Source organism: Artemia sp. Qi Xiang Cuo, chromosome 1 (assembly GCF_049724085.1).
Source record: "Artemia sp. Qi Xiang Cuo chromosome 1, ASM4972408v1, whole genome shotgun sequence".
Classification (NCBI taxonomy): Eukaryota; Metazoa; Arthropoda; class Branchiopoda; order Anostraca; family Artemiidae; genus Artemia; species Artemia sp. Qi Xiang Cuo.
The window spans coordinates 59,562,060-59,577,087 of NC_142794.1; the positions used below are offsets into that span (position 1 = coordinate 59,562,060).

The 15,028-nt window shown below is 35.5% G+C and overlaps 1 protein-coding gene across 3 annotated transcripts in view; it reads right to left on the bottom strand.

Annotated features, from left to right (window-relative positions):
* IRSp53 (Insulin receptor substrate 53 kDa) overlaps positions 1–15,028 on the bottom strand; it is a 196,488-nt gene that overhangs the window by 116,423 nt on the left and 65,037 nt on the right. For 2 of the 3 annotated variants that reach the window (XM_089085930.1, XM_089085934.1), the window contains exons 4-6: positions 12,283–12,344; positions 9,449–9,520; positions 1,584–1,721 (exon numbers count right to left, since the gene is read on the bottom strand). In XM_089085930.1, the coding sequence (XP_088942056.1) occupies positions 1,584–1,721; positions 9,449–9,520; positions 12,283–12,344 (272 nt within the window). The remainder of the gene's footprint in view (positions 1–1,583; positions 1,722–9,448; positions 9,521–12,282; positions 12,345–15,028) is intronic. The other variant, XM_089085933.1, reaches the window with a different exon arrangement.

Genomic DNA, 15,028 nt, shown 5'->3' on the forward strand with positions numbered 1-15,028 from the left:
TGTGGATTTTTAATCTCAACTGCCTGCCTAAAAGAATGTGGAAAGCCATTTGCTTCAGACATTAAATTTGCCACATAATAGAACTAAATGACCTGGATTTTTGACGATGTGAAGGACCAAAGCTGAATCAATATCCTCATTTTTATTTCTATTTTCATATCTCAGAGAAATCTTGTGTTCATGCTGTCATTTCCCGGAGTCGACGATTACTCTACCCTCGGGAAAATATCCCGCATGGAGAATTTCCCCCTCCCCCGTGGAAATACCCCTCCCTCCCATTTCCCCTGGATAATTCCGCATCTTCATCACAAGGGAAATTGAATTTTTACTCTCTTGTTAAGTCAGAGGCAACTGTATAGCGTTACCTATAGTGTAGATAAGGGTTCAAAATACTAATATTTGTTTATTTATTTTTTTCCCAGAGGTTTTTCATGTGGAAGGGATAATAAAATAAATTTTGGAGGAGGCTCAGTCAACTGGAAATCGAAAGTTCCAGTGTCTTTTTCTAAGATTTAGCCTGATTTTCAACCAATTGCTACTGAATGTGTTAAAGCTGCTGGTCAAATCAGCAATTAGGCTGATGATAAAAGTTTTCGGAACTCATATACACCAAACAAGGTTGGATAAGGAGTTGGGATCTGCCGTCCCTTTGGACAGATGGACTAATGACATGAATTTAGTGGTCATTTTCCTTCTCCACCAAAGAAGTCAGATCAAAACAGGACTAAGAAAATGCACTACTATTTCGGACTCATTCCCCCTACAGAGACGGTATCAAATTTTATCCCTGATAAGGCTTAGCTTGGAGATATTTTCTGACCTTTCGGCAAGTATTATTAAAGTCTCCCAGCCAGTTTTGGTAATGTTCTGACAACAATAATTAGGGGAACCCGTCGCCACCTTCCGCTGTCGTTTTGTCTTAGTTCATTTCTGGGCCCAAGCCTTATATGCATTTGAACTTCAAAGAGTTCGATCAAATGAAAAGTTAACAGACGAAAGAGGGGAATTGGCACCCCTGATTTAGGCCTAAAGCAACTGAGAATCCATGGACACAATAAATATCTTCTACACCAAATTATTCCCAAGGAATTCCCATTTCCTGATAGTTAAACCTTCTGTACCTAGACTGGAACACGTCTTCGCTAAAACTCAAAGGTGTGAAAAGAGTTTTATTACCTCCTTTTCTATGTCTTTGTTTAAAAATTAATTCCAATAGCACAACTAATTATTTGGGTAAAAACATAACTCTACTAATTCTAATATTGTGCAAAGTTTCTAGTTTTGACTTTATTTTTTAGGAGCTTAAAGATCTTACTACTTCAGGAAGAACTGTTGTAAGAAGAAAGGTCTTGCTTGGGAAGCGCAAATTAGCGTGTATGTGCCCATCCAAAAGATTGGCTGCTATGACTGCAAGGCCTTTTGTAGAGATTTGGTTTTAATTAAAATCTAAAAACAAAAATAAAAAAATATGCTACATTGTAACAATGGCTAAGTTACAAGACCACTAACTTCCTGAGAATTTTGTAAATAGTGTTGAGTTGAGGCCATCTGGATTTAATAAATCAGCAAATTTTAAAACTCACCTTTATTTCCTTGTCAATGTTCGTGCGGTTTCTGCTTGCCTTTGAATGTTTCTTGCTGAATTTTTTCACAATTGTTGCTGCACGCTGATAAGATTCATGGTACTGACAGTAAGACTGAACAAATTTCTTTTGTTCAACCTTACGGAAGAAAAAAAGTTAAAGAAAATCATATATATATATATATATATATATATATATATATATATATATATATATATATATATATATATATATATATATATATATATATATATATATATATATATATATATATATATATATATATATATATATATATATATATATATATATATATATATATATATATATATATATATATATATATATATATATATATATATATATATATATATATATATATATATATATATATATATATATATATATATGTGTGTGTGTGTGTGTGTGTGTGTGTGTGTGTGTGTGTGTGTGTGTGTGTGTGTGTGTGTGTGTGTGTGTGTGTGTGTGTGTGTGTGTGTGTGTGTGTGTGTGTGTGTGTGTGTGTGTGTGTGTGTGTGTGTGTGTGTGTGTGTGTGTGTGTGTGTGTGTGTGTGTGTGTGTGTGTGTGTGTGTGTGTGTGTGTGTGTGTGTGTGTGTGTGTGTGTGTGTGTATATATATATATATATATATATATATATATATATATATATATATATATATATGTATGCATGTATGTGTAAGCTAGAAACAGGAAAACTTCAGAAATAATCTTGAAACAATTAGGATAAAAACAAGCTATTCAGATCTTAAAATCATCACGAACAAAACAAAATCCAGGAAACACAAATTGTAATGGAGTCAGAACTATAATCCTTTGACTGATGGGAATTGATTTCATCATCTGGATTTCGTAATTGACGAATCATTGAACGCCAACAACGTCACAAATCAAGCAAGGACACCACAAGAGAGGTTCAAATTTTTGAACTTAAGTGAAGTGACAACCCTGTTAGCGCGGCCTGGCGTAGCCCAGTTTTTTTTTTTTTTATATTTTTATCAAAAGAAAGGGATTGAAAATCATCCAAGCATCATTTCTATAGCAAGAAATAACACCGCAAATTCATTATAAATATCCATACTTGATACAAATTACCATTTTCAAAAAAAAGCTCCATCCTTGAACCAGTTTACTTGAACAGATTTTAGATTTATTTATAAGAATTAAACTATAAATAAACCACCAACAACCGCTTGAAATATGTATAGCAAAAAGTGCAGCAATATGACTTTATATGAAAAAGAAAATCCATAGTAAACATTTCCGTTTCTTCTCTGCAATAAAGTCACATTAAGATGTCTCATAACTTTTATTTGTGGGTAACCTCGAGGCATCTAAGTTAGGTTTCATTGACACATAAAATGACAAATCAAAACTGTTTGCGAGTCCGAAAGGGAAAAAAGTATGTAAATTAGGTATTTTCAATTAAATTTAAATGTAGGTAAAAACTCTTTTGAATAGTATGTTTCTTTAGGCAGAAAACGAGAAATTGAAGGTTATCAAATTTTAAACAGATAATAATAGAAGTAAAATCAACATAAAAGCAGGCATGAAAAAAGTTAACAAAAATAAGTTAAATATATTTGAATGTCTTAAAAATTAATACGAAAGAACTGAAAAAGTAATCACTAGTCGTAAAAGTTACTGAAAAAGTTAATTACTAGTCGTAAGTAATTAAGGGTACTTGTTTAGAATCCAGAAAACACGCGATAAGTGAAGTTTTGTTAATGCTAATGAAATAAATCAAAATAGGATGAAGATATAATAGTTTAGAAACAAATTTTGGCTATATATTTGCCCATTAGGGGTGGGGAGGGGGTTGAAACATAGCATATATTCAATACGTCACCTAACCCAACCTAGGTAACTTTTATTCCCCCCAAAAACCTAAAGTTTAAATATAGTTCCCGGAATGAGAAACCCTTTGTTTATACAGCGTTTCGGCATTACCCGATAAGATGCCTATCTGATCTTCAATACAATTGTCGCGTGTTTTCTGGATTCTAAACAAGTACCAAACTAAGTTTAATATTGTCAGCGTTATTGCTAAGCCCAAAGGACATCATTATCATAATTCATAATTCTTTATCATAATTCTGCAGGAAATTGAAAATAAGCTTTATAAGCTCTATTGCGGAGGTTTTGGGTTTTTTTTATAACAACAATTTTGTTAGTAAATTCTTAAGAACAGCTAAACAATGTTTCTTCATTTAATTATGCTTCAGTGTATGCTTTAGCTAGTATGCTTAAACTAGCAAAGCGCGGATTGTCTGAGATGCCGCTCTCTCCACATTCGGTCTTTAAAAGGTCGTCCAGAATGGCTTGTATTATAGACGAGATCATTCAGCTCTGTGTTGAAATTTGAAAAGTACAAACTCAACAAAAAGAAAAACAGGGAAAGCAGAGGCCGACATGAGAAACTCAAATGATGTGTAGAAAAAGCCATACACCTTGCTCACTGTGCCTTTATAAAGAAAAAACATGAAGGGAAAACAAGTCGTATAGGATGAAAATAGGGCCAGATGAGACTAAGAAAGTAGGGAGAAAAGAAGGGAAAAAAAGTCGTATAGGGTGAAATGAGGGCTAGATTAGACCATGAAATTAGGAAAGAACTCAGGAAGTTTGATGAAGCTAAAGGATGTCGGTAAAGACTTTAAAAGTCAGAATTCCTAAATAAATTAGAAAGGGGCTAAAAATGTTGGAAGGCACGAAAGGAGGCTCAAAGGAGCCAGACAAAGCAGGAGGAGGGTCAAAAGGACTATAGGAAGTCAAAGGGGCAAAAGGAACTAGTAAGGGACTATCAGTGTCAGAAGGGGCTGAAAAAAGATCAAAGAAATAAAAACAAACTTGGGAAGGCCAAAAAGGACAAAAGAACGTCGAAGGCAGTAAAGGAAAATGGAAGGGACTAAAGGAAAAAATGGAAGGGACTCAGAAGAAACTAAATCAAGTCGGTAAAAACAATGAATATCGAAAGGCTTCAAAGGAAGTCAACAGGACAAACGAAATTCGGAAGAGGCTCATCCCCTCCTCCGTCTTGTTACACCTGGTTTCGAACTCTAGGTTAAATATTAGCAAGCAAAGATCAAACTCGCAGCACCACCACATGAGGTACTAGCACATCTTTTACTTTCAATTTCATTTGCAAAACTTTTACTAAAGAAGAAATTTCAAGAATTTCAGCATTTCATTTTCAAAATTCTGCAAGTAATGACTTTCTAAATCAGCATTGAAATCTAATTCTTTTGATGCATCTATTGGTATCAAAATTCTGTTTTTTAAATTTTCAGTTACTATTGAGCCGGGTCGCTCCTTACTAACAGTTCGTTACCACGAACTGTTTGAAAAAAAATGTCAAGCCTTCCAATCACTTTCGACTATTAAAAAAGGTATTCAATTTCCAATCGAATGAGCCCTTTTTGAGCTTCTACGACAACGCTTTCTATAAACACCTTATATGCCCCCATGGCATAAATTACAACCCTTGCCCTGGGGACTGTGAGGGGGTTGTCATCCTCAAAGACCTAATTTCCAGAGCCTTCAACTATGTTAAACAAAACGGCTATCTCAAAATTTTGATTGGATGTGTTTGGGGAAATGGTGGGCGTGAGAGGGGCGCTAGTTGCTCTCCAGTCCCTTTCAACTATTAAAAAAGACACTAGCCTTTTCAATTTCCAATTGAATGAGCCCTTTTGAAGTTTCTACGACAACGCTTTCAATAAAAACCTTATATTCCCCAAGGGCATAAATTACAACCCTTGCCCTAGGAACTGGGGGGGGGGTTGTCATTCTTAAATGCCTAATATTTAGAACTTTCAACAATATTGAAGAGAATTGCTATCTAAAACTTTCAATTGGATGGCTTTTGGAAAATGGTTGGAGTGAAAGGGGAGTTAGTTGCCCTCCAGTCCCTTCCGACCATTAAGAAGAGCACTAGACGTTACAATTTTTAATCAAACAAGCCCTTTTTGAAGTTTCTACGACAACGCTTTCTATAAAAACCTTATATGCCCCAGGGCACAACTTACAACCCTTACCCTAAGGACTGTGAGGGGGTTGTCATCCTCAAAAGACTTCCCGGACTTTTTAACTACGTCGAAAAAAATGGCTATCTCAAAATTTTGATTGAATGTGTTAGGGAAATGGCAGGTGTGAGAGGGGTTTTAGTTATCCTCCAATCACTTCCAACTATTAAAAGGGGCACAAGCCCTTCTAATTTTCAATCGAATGGACCCTTTTTGAAGCTTCTACAACATCACTATCTATAAAAACCTTATATAACCCCAGTGCATATCTTACAACCCTTGCCCCGAGGGGTCTGAGGGGTTATCATCCTCAAAGACATAATTTCTGAAACTTTTAACTACGTTGAACAAAATAGCTATCTCAAAATTTTGATTGGATGTGTTTGGATACATGGTGGACTTGGAAGGGGTGTTAGTTGCCTTCCAATCACTTTCGACTATTAAAAAGGGCACTAGCCATTTCAATTTCCAATCAAATGAGCCTCTTTTGAAGTTTCTACAACAACGCTTTCTATAAAAACCTTATATGCCCCAGGACATAACTTACAATCCTTGCCCTGAAGATTTTGGGGGGGGGGTGTCATCCTCAAAGACCTAATTTCCAGAACTTTCAAATACGTTGAACAAACCGGCTATCTCAAAATTTTGATTGGATGTGTTTGGGGAAAAGGTGGGCGTGAGAGGGGGGTTAGTTGCCGTCCAATCACTTTCAACTATTGAAGATGGCACTAGCCCTTTGAATTTTCAATCGAATGAGCCTTTTTTGAAGTTTCTACGACAACATTTTCAATAAAAACCTTATATGCCCCCAGGGCGTAACTTACAACCGTTACCCTGAAGGCTGCGGGGGAGTGTCCTCCTCAAAAACATAGTTTCTATCTGGAAATCAACTACGCTGAACAAAATGGCTATCTCAAAATTTGTATTGGATATGTTTGGGGAAATGGTGGGCGTGGAACGGCCTTCCAATCACTTTCGACTATTAAAAAGGGCACTAGTTGTTCCAATTTCCAATCGAATGAGCCCTTTTCCATGTTTCTACGACAACTCCTTCAATACGAAGTGCCCTGGTCTAAATAAATAAAACATTGGGCGAACATCCTTCTTTATTTAGGCAGCGCTATTGCGCTGCCTATGATGCATTGCTAAGAACAAAATATTACCAAAGGCGTGTTTCGGAGTTGGTTAGCGCGATATCTCTATTATAGTGAATCGCAGGTTCAAATAACAGTCAAATTGTTTGTAAAATTTCAAAATTATCCAAATTTCTACCCAAATACTGAATCAAATAGTCTTATGACGTCATTTGATAGTAAAAAAATATCCAAATATCCAAATTTCTACCTGAATATTGCTATCTCATTAATAATAAAAAACACTTATTACATTATTTAACAGTCTGGACAGCTCTGAAAAATGGTTTAGGGTATAGTGCTGGTGGTGTCCCTACCTCACATTACTACTTATGTATACAAGTTTTAAAATGACATTAATATTGCCTTAGAAAAGGCTTATGAGATCAATTTAGCCCTTTCAGAAAACGTTGAAAGGTCAAGAGGACCTTGTATTTGGACTTTGGAAGAGTGATTAGAGATGAATATAGGAGACAGATGCGCTACCGTTGCGCCACGAGGTCTTAGATGAATATAGAATACACTATGAGTATCCAGTTCATGAAAATAGCACATCTACAATATCTCGTGAACGGCTTGTGAGATCGAGTCGGAACTTACAGAGTATTGGAGAAGGGACGAAGGGACTTTCAGTTTTGTGTTTAGGGACAAAGGGTAACCTGAGCAATATTTTTGTCTTCAATCTGCCTAGCATTGTTGCACCAAAGCCCCTATGGGACCATAGGGGCGTTGGAGGGGGGGGCATTTGGACATCAAATTTAGAATTAAAAAACGGTCAAACAAGGAGAATGTTTTATATCCGATGTACCTATAAGGGATATAAGCCCCTATAAGACGAACCTAGTCACAGCTCAGTCGGGAAGTAAATTGAAAGACCCTATTTATATTTGGTTAACAGAATTTCGTACTTTTAGTGTCTGGAGAACGGCCTCGACGACCCAGTTTATATTTTCAATGAGCGTTGGATGGGCCAAAATGAACCTTATATTTTGAGCTGGAGTGAGTGGGAGAGGATGATGGCACTAAAGTTTTTTCTCTGGCCCTTCTAAACATTTATTGATGTAGCTCCTGTGGAACTTGTGTATGTACGGTGAAATCGCTCCATTAATTGGAAGATATGTGAAAGTTAATACAAAAATCTTATTTGTAATGTCTCAGAGATAACATTTCTGGGTTTGGAGGTGGAATAAAGGGACACAAAATCATATGTTTGGGGTAACACCCTCTTGGAGCTGCATCAACAGCTCCAACATATGTTTGAGTACACCTTTTTTAGCGTACGCTATCAGAATCAAAATTATAGAATCCATCGTAATTCAAATAATTATGAATTAGGACAACTACGCCTTCTTAGAAGGAGTCATTTATGGTGGGTTAGTATTCTGGAACAAGTGGTATGCAAAATAGCCCTAAAATGCTAGCTAAGACCTCTGCATCGATACAATTACCCTCTATGCTCAATGTAAGCCCGCTTACAGTATTACCAAACACTTGATTCTCCATTTACCCTGACTTCAAAACAGTTGAGGCCAACAGCGACTATCAATACATTGTTGAGGTTAGTGGCATCCTGCAGCGCAGTATTCAAATCCCGTTTTGCGGGAAATGATCCGTTTCAAGGATTTGTCACCCTTCAACCAGAGTAGGATCAAGGAGAAAAAGATACAATGGATAGTTTGCAAGAAGTTAGTGGCATCACTACGCTATAAGAAAAATACCATTCTTACTCATGTAAACGTGAAGTGGATCATGATCATAAATCATGATTTGGAGCGGATATTATCGACCAGACAGGAATTTTACATGAAGCCCTACATAGAACATTTTACAGAAAAAAAAGCTCGAACAACTTCAAAACGAAGAGCGAGCTTTATTCGGAATGTTCAAAAATCAATTTTTGGTTAGTCTGAAGAGAAAGAATGGAAACGTATAACATATAATGTGGTAGTACGCTAATATTAAAATAAGACACGTCTTTCTCAGGGAAGAGACAGTTTCTGAGGCTTCAACTCCTTCGATATCTAAGAAGATTATGAGAGAACCTTTACCGGTTCTCTTAGCTCTGCATTTTGAGGAAGAGGGTGGTACGAGATGAACAAAGTTAGAGTACATGGACACAGACAGACCATGTTTAAAGATGCACTAAAACAATCTACTAGCAAACTAGACCTCACCCAAATTTCAACTTATCACGAACTTTTCCAATCAAAATCGAGAAAAGTGTTCTCCCTGGTCAACAGTCGAAATAAAAATAAATAAGGAATGTTTAAGAATGAACTTGGCAGTGACTACTTTACTGAATTTTTCATAGGAGCCCCCAAATTCTTTACAGTCTGTCAAGCGGTCTCTAAAATGAAGAGCGAAAGGTTCCCACTTGATTAAGAAAGTTTTGACCGCTGGCAAGTTTGAGGATGCAATTTTTAGATTGTAATTTTTATTTACACATGAAAATTACGGTAGAACTTCACAAATATAAGTGCGAAAAGGTATCCCACTCTGTCATGAATTTAGTTACTCTTGAAGCCACTTTTACAGACCCAGAAAAAATACACTAAATTTGGGAGATTTTTCATTAGTTCCAAAAAAGGATTACGATTAGTTTAAGATAGCCTTTACTTTATTTTAAGTTTTACCAAGTTGATTGCATTTTCTTTCCTTGAAAAGTTTCTAAAGAATATTGGTTTTCTTACCTGAATGGCCTTTCCATCCTTTTCCAAATTTGCCTCTAGAGGGACTAGTAGATCCAAGTAAAAGGCTTTCAGCTAGAAATAAAAAGAGAAATAACCAAATCCTTAAAAAGGTGTATGCAAGGAAAAGAGCAAAATGGCCCCAAATATTTTTTTTCTCCTAAAAGTGAAAGCTTTAGTGAAAGTAGTCTTGAGTAATATGGTAAATATTTTTTAATCACGTGCAAAAGTTTAATCACGACGAGTCTTTTATTCATTCAGAAATATTAGCAAATGTATGGTTTCACAAGAGTTTGGTTTTCTTATTGGATATTACACTACTAATGAGAAAACAGTTTGTAGAAACGAATTGTAAGTAAATAGTAAATCATGGTAATAGTAACCGAAACTCTGTAAAAACAAGATTGATAGCAATATATAATAGTTCCACCGGCATATGCAACCTAGTAAAGAACGAACCACGGTTCATGGTAGCCAAAACTTAAAAACACAATAAAAAAACTGACTAGTGAAAAAGATTGTCACTTGTATCTGATTCAGAAATCATATGATAACTATTATCTCGATTAGTCTTAACAGTAAAATGTTATTTCAAAAATAAATTTATGGAAACTTTGAAAAATAGCCTGAAACCGCTAGAAGATGATGTCAAATCAAAGCAGAAAGTACACCATTGAAATGTCATGGGTTGAAAAGCCAATACAGGAAATCTACGATCCCCTGGCATGAACAACAAGGGAAATCACTTCTTTGAATGGGTAGCACTGTTGTGTCCTCTTTGTTTTTCTTTTGCCCCACTGCTAGCGTAGTACTTGAACATCCAAGAGAGTATTTTAAATGCTCATTTGAAAAGAATTTGCTATATGTATTGCTTTCGTAAATAACAAAGCATAATATTTAAAATACAATGCAATTTTCGACAAAAAAAAACTGCATCTTCATATTTAACATATATAACATATATATATCTTTTGACAAGAGATGATATTGCACACGTATCTTTCGAAAACTACTTTTCAGGATTATAATGTCATACTTGAGGGATTTCCCTCCCTAAATACCTTGGGTTTGTTCTTTTCTAAATACCAACAAAGAAAAATTCAAAGGCTTTTCACTATGTGCGATATATATAATTTTAAAAATATTACGTTTTAAATATCTGAAGACACTAATGCATGTTCCCATGCAATTTAAGGCCAATTCATTTCTCGTCAATCAATATATTCATGTTATGAATGATAAAAAGCTATATTAGAAACTATTTTTAATGATACGACATAAAAAGACAAAACGGAGATAGATCATGACTTCAAATAATTAGTATCTTACAAAATTGCAATATGTTCCAAACATTTTAATTAAAAGATCTGGTGCTTAAAGGAATATCTCATTCTAAGAAGGGCCGGTTTTATAGGTGACACTAATCAAGCAGAAATTGTGAGACAGCTGATTTGCCTGTAACTATTGAAAAGATATTAGTTAGCCGTGCAGTATCAGAGGCTGCACTGGTGTACGTTACAGCATTTGTCAGTAAACACACAATCAGTTCACAAACACACAGAGCAGCTGTTAGGATGAAGACGGTTTTTTTCAAGAGGAGAGGCCAGATATAAATAGGGCCAATCACAATTATATTTGCAGGCTATTGCTGAATAAATTTCAAGAGGAGTTCATATGAATATAATGAATATTCTGATGAATAAGGATTTAATGCGCCACTTACATTCGTATGGAAGAATATTTATGTATGCGCATGGATGAACATAAGATGAAGAATGCAACAAACGTGGTGATAAATTAAAGTTTCTTTGTTGTTAAAGAAACGTTTGCGTTAAATGATAATTTTAGCTTTTCTCAATACATAGTAGTGGATAGTTGAGCTTGAGGGCGAAGGGCAAGGGTTTGGTCCCCTCTTATTCAGTAAAATTCTATTTTATGTGGAAAAACAAATGCATCTGAATGTATAATTTTCGTAGAAATATGGTTATTTGAAAAAAAAATAGCATAAAGAATGGAGGTTGAGGGGGTGGTTTATATAAAGAGACGTTATTATATTTAACATTAGATAGAAAAAAATATATTAAAGTACAAATCAAGGGGAGTCAGGCAGCGGAATCACTCAAATATAACATCATATCCCCAGAAAATTAATGTTCAAAACACAATTGTGTTACATCATCTTCGGTCAATTGATACGTGTGTTATGTCATTTTGTATGTGAAGATGCAGTTAAATAAAAAATTGCATTGCATTTTAAACATTATGTTTTGTTAACTGCAAAAGTCACTAGATATAGAAATGTCCTTTCAAATGAGACCTCAAACAGCTCTCCATGTTGTTCCAGTGCCGTGGCAGCTGTGACGAAGGAAGCAAAGGAAAAAAAGGGAAACATCAGTGCTACCCATGCAAAAACGTGAGCTTCCTTGTTGTTAAACCAGGGGGCTGTAGGTTTTCTGTATGGGGTTTTCGACATAGGCTGTTTCAACGGTATACTTTTGTTACGATCCACTATCATTTATAAGGAGCTCCAGCAAGGCCACATCCAGAGAGGGGGGAAGGGGGTTCGACCCCCCCCCACGATATTCTTTTTTTCCGACTCGTAAAAACGTAACAAACTCTAAATAATGAAAGTTAGTATTAAAATAAAGATGCAATTTTAAAGATTAAAGATGCAATTTTTGACAAAAATTGCATCTTCATACACAAGATGATGTAAGACATACACAAGATGTTTTTTCTTTTTTAAGAAAATATATGAGGGGTATCTTCTAAATCCATTAAAAAAAGTAAGTAAATAATACCTCTTTTGAATGAATAGGCAAGAAAAGTAAACTTACAACATTGAGCTGAAGAGCCTGTATCTCCTTTTGAACTTCAACGACCTCTTGAAGATGTATTCCTGCAAAATAATCAATCAAAAAATAAAAGACTATACAACAAAGGATTTGCCAAGGAAACACGAAGGGAGAGAAAATCCTTTCATCCTTGCATGACGACAGTCTCTGATTTAGGACAAGAAAAAACAACAAAACTTGTGACAAGGGCAACCATTAAGGTGAGGGTCAGATTTGACCTGGGATGACGGAAATGAATACTAAGTACAAGCATTTTGGATATAAAAAAAAAATATGAAGCATTCTGTCATAAATGCTATTATTACTACTACTAACAACTCACTGGAGCATCCAGCCACCTGAGCCCGGCACAGCGATGCACGCTGCTCCGCTATCCCAATCTGTTTAAACCCTTCCTCTTTACACCCTCTCAAAAAGCTCCCATTTCCCTCAACCTTTTCCTTACGATATCCTCCTCTCCCATTCGGGACAACTCGTTTTTCGTTGGTCCCAAGACCAGCGGTTCCCAAGAGATTTTGGGTCATGCCCAACCTAGGCTTTTCTAAAACCCTGATGCCCCTCCCGTGGTATCTAAGTTGTTTTACTCGATAATTTAGGTGTATTCACCTGAAGAAAGCTTAAAAAACATTAACTTGGTAATTTTTTTTCGGATTGTCTGAATACGACACTTTTTTATTATGGTGTCATTGCAATACTACGGTGTATCTTTTTTATCTTTAAATGCTTATGAATGTGACGTCATTCACATGAAAAATTATTTTTTCCAAATTAAGGCTCTAAAGTATAGTCAAGGGAAAGGTGCACGTCCTGCCTGTGCCCCTTAAAAATGCTGCCATGTCCCACCGGAGAGGCATTCGCCCCACATTGGGAATCATGGCCCTAGACAGCTGACTGACAAGGACAATCTTCGGCAGTCTTTCATCCTTCATCTATAGAACGTGTCCTAGCTATATCATGCTTTCTCTAATTATAGTCTTAAAAAGCTGGATTGAACTACTTTTTTGTACAGCTTATTATTTGGAACAAGGTCAGTCAGTCCGGTACCCAAAACTATCCGTAGGTAATTTTTCTCGAAAACATCTAGCAACTCTTCTTCTGTTTTTCGTAGCACCCACGCTTCACAAACATACTGGACCACTGTCATTGCTGCAGCTTCCAATATTCTGGCCTTGGTTCGAAAACTTATCCTCCTATTCTTGCATAAAATTTTAAACAATGAAAAAACATCCTAGACCTTGGCTATTCTACTTGTAACATCTTTAGTTCACCCGCCGCCTTTAGTAATAACACTACCTAGGTAAATGAAGCTGTCTACTTGATGAATATTCTCGTTACTCAGCATCACGTTTTCCCCTTTATTTGTTCCTAGTTTTAGCGACTTAGTCCTCTTGACATTAATTTCCAAACCTATTCTTGTACCCTGAACTTGCAAAACCTCTTAAAGTCCATTCATTTTCCTAACATTTTCATCTCGGATGCTTAAATCATCAATAGAATTCAAGACTAGTATAATTTTACTTCCCCATTTCATTCCCTGTTCTCCCAATGACTTTGCTTTGCTCCTTAGGACAAAGTCCACCAAAATGATTCATGTAAACGGGGAGAGAACATAAACCTGCTTAACTACTGATTTCATATGAACCCAGCTACTAATTTCACTTCCTACCTTACCCACAGAAATGCTATTCTCGTACATAGCACTTATTCTTATCACCTTTCTCATGGATGGGTTTAATAACAGTTCTCTACAATTGCTAGATATTTCCTTTTTTTTAATCGTAGTCATAATCTTCAGTAACTAATCTCTAACGTCACAACCACAGTCTTAAAAAAATATATTTCAATCAAAAACGATCTCTTCTTTTAATCTTTGTCTCACAACAGACAATTTACGTAAGGACCTGCCTTTGTGAACCTTTCAAAACACATATTGATGATTATTAATCGGTTTAAATCTAAGTTCCAACAAATTCTTTAGGTATCGTAATAAGATCTATGATAAATAAAAGACCCTAAACATTTCTATTCTATTTGCCTGCCATGTACCCAGAAAAAAGCTTTGACAATGCATCACAGCTGACGATTCCAAAGTGATGTCATTCGATGATGTCAGAATTTCTTTTTGAGTCATCATTGTAGAAATAGTTACAATTTAGTGAAGAGCAAACTACAGCCTATGATAAACCTAAGTTTAAAAACACGTTTATCAAAAATCTGTCCATTGAGAACAATTTTTATTTAAAGGTAATTTAGGATGATGACTGAATTTACATGATTTTTTTTTTTTTAGCAAATCATAATTGTATAATAAGATTAATAGATATCATAGCCGGTGGAAGACGGTTGAGAACCTTATAAATTAGTTTTATTTTCTGTAGGCCACTTTTGGACTTTTATGCTGCTAAGAATCATCCTGTTTCTTGCATCGTTTTTGTGTTTAAAGTAAACCGCTAGTTTTTGGAATTCTACAAAAATGAGGAAATATCACAGGTTAATTTATTTGATCTAATTTTTTAGATCTTGCATAATATTCCACACAATAATTTTTGCTTGTATTCAGTTTAAACTTTGCACTTTACTTCCGAAGAAAAACTTTATTTTTTAAATGATTAATTTCAATAATGGCATACACACCAAGTTACTTTGTATTCTGTCATCTCAGATGACGTTCTGTTAAAAAATTGTAACAAGGGAGTAGTGACAAAACCAACGGGTATAGCTCATACTT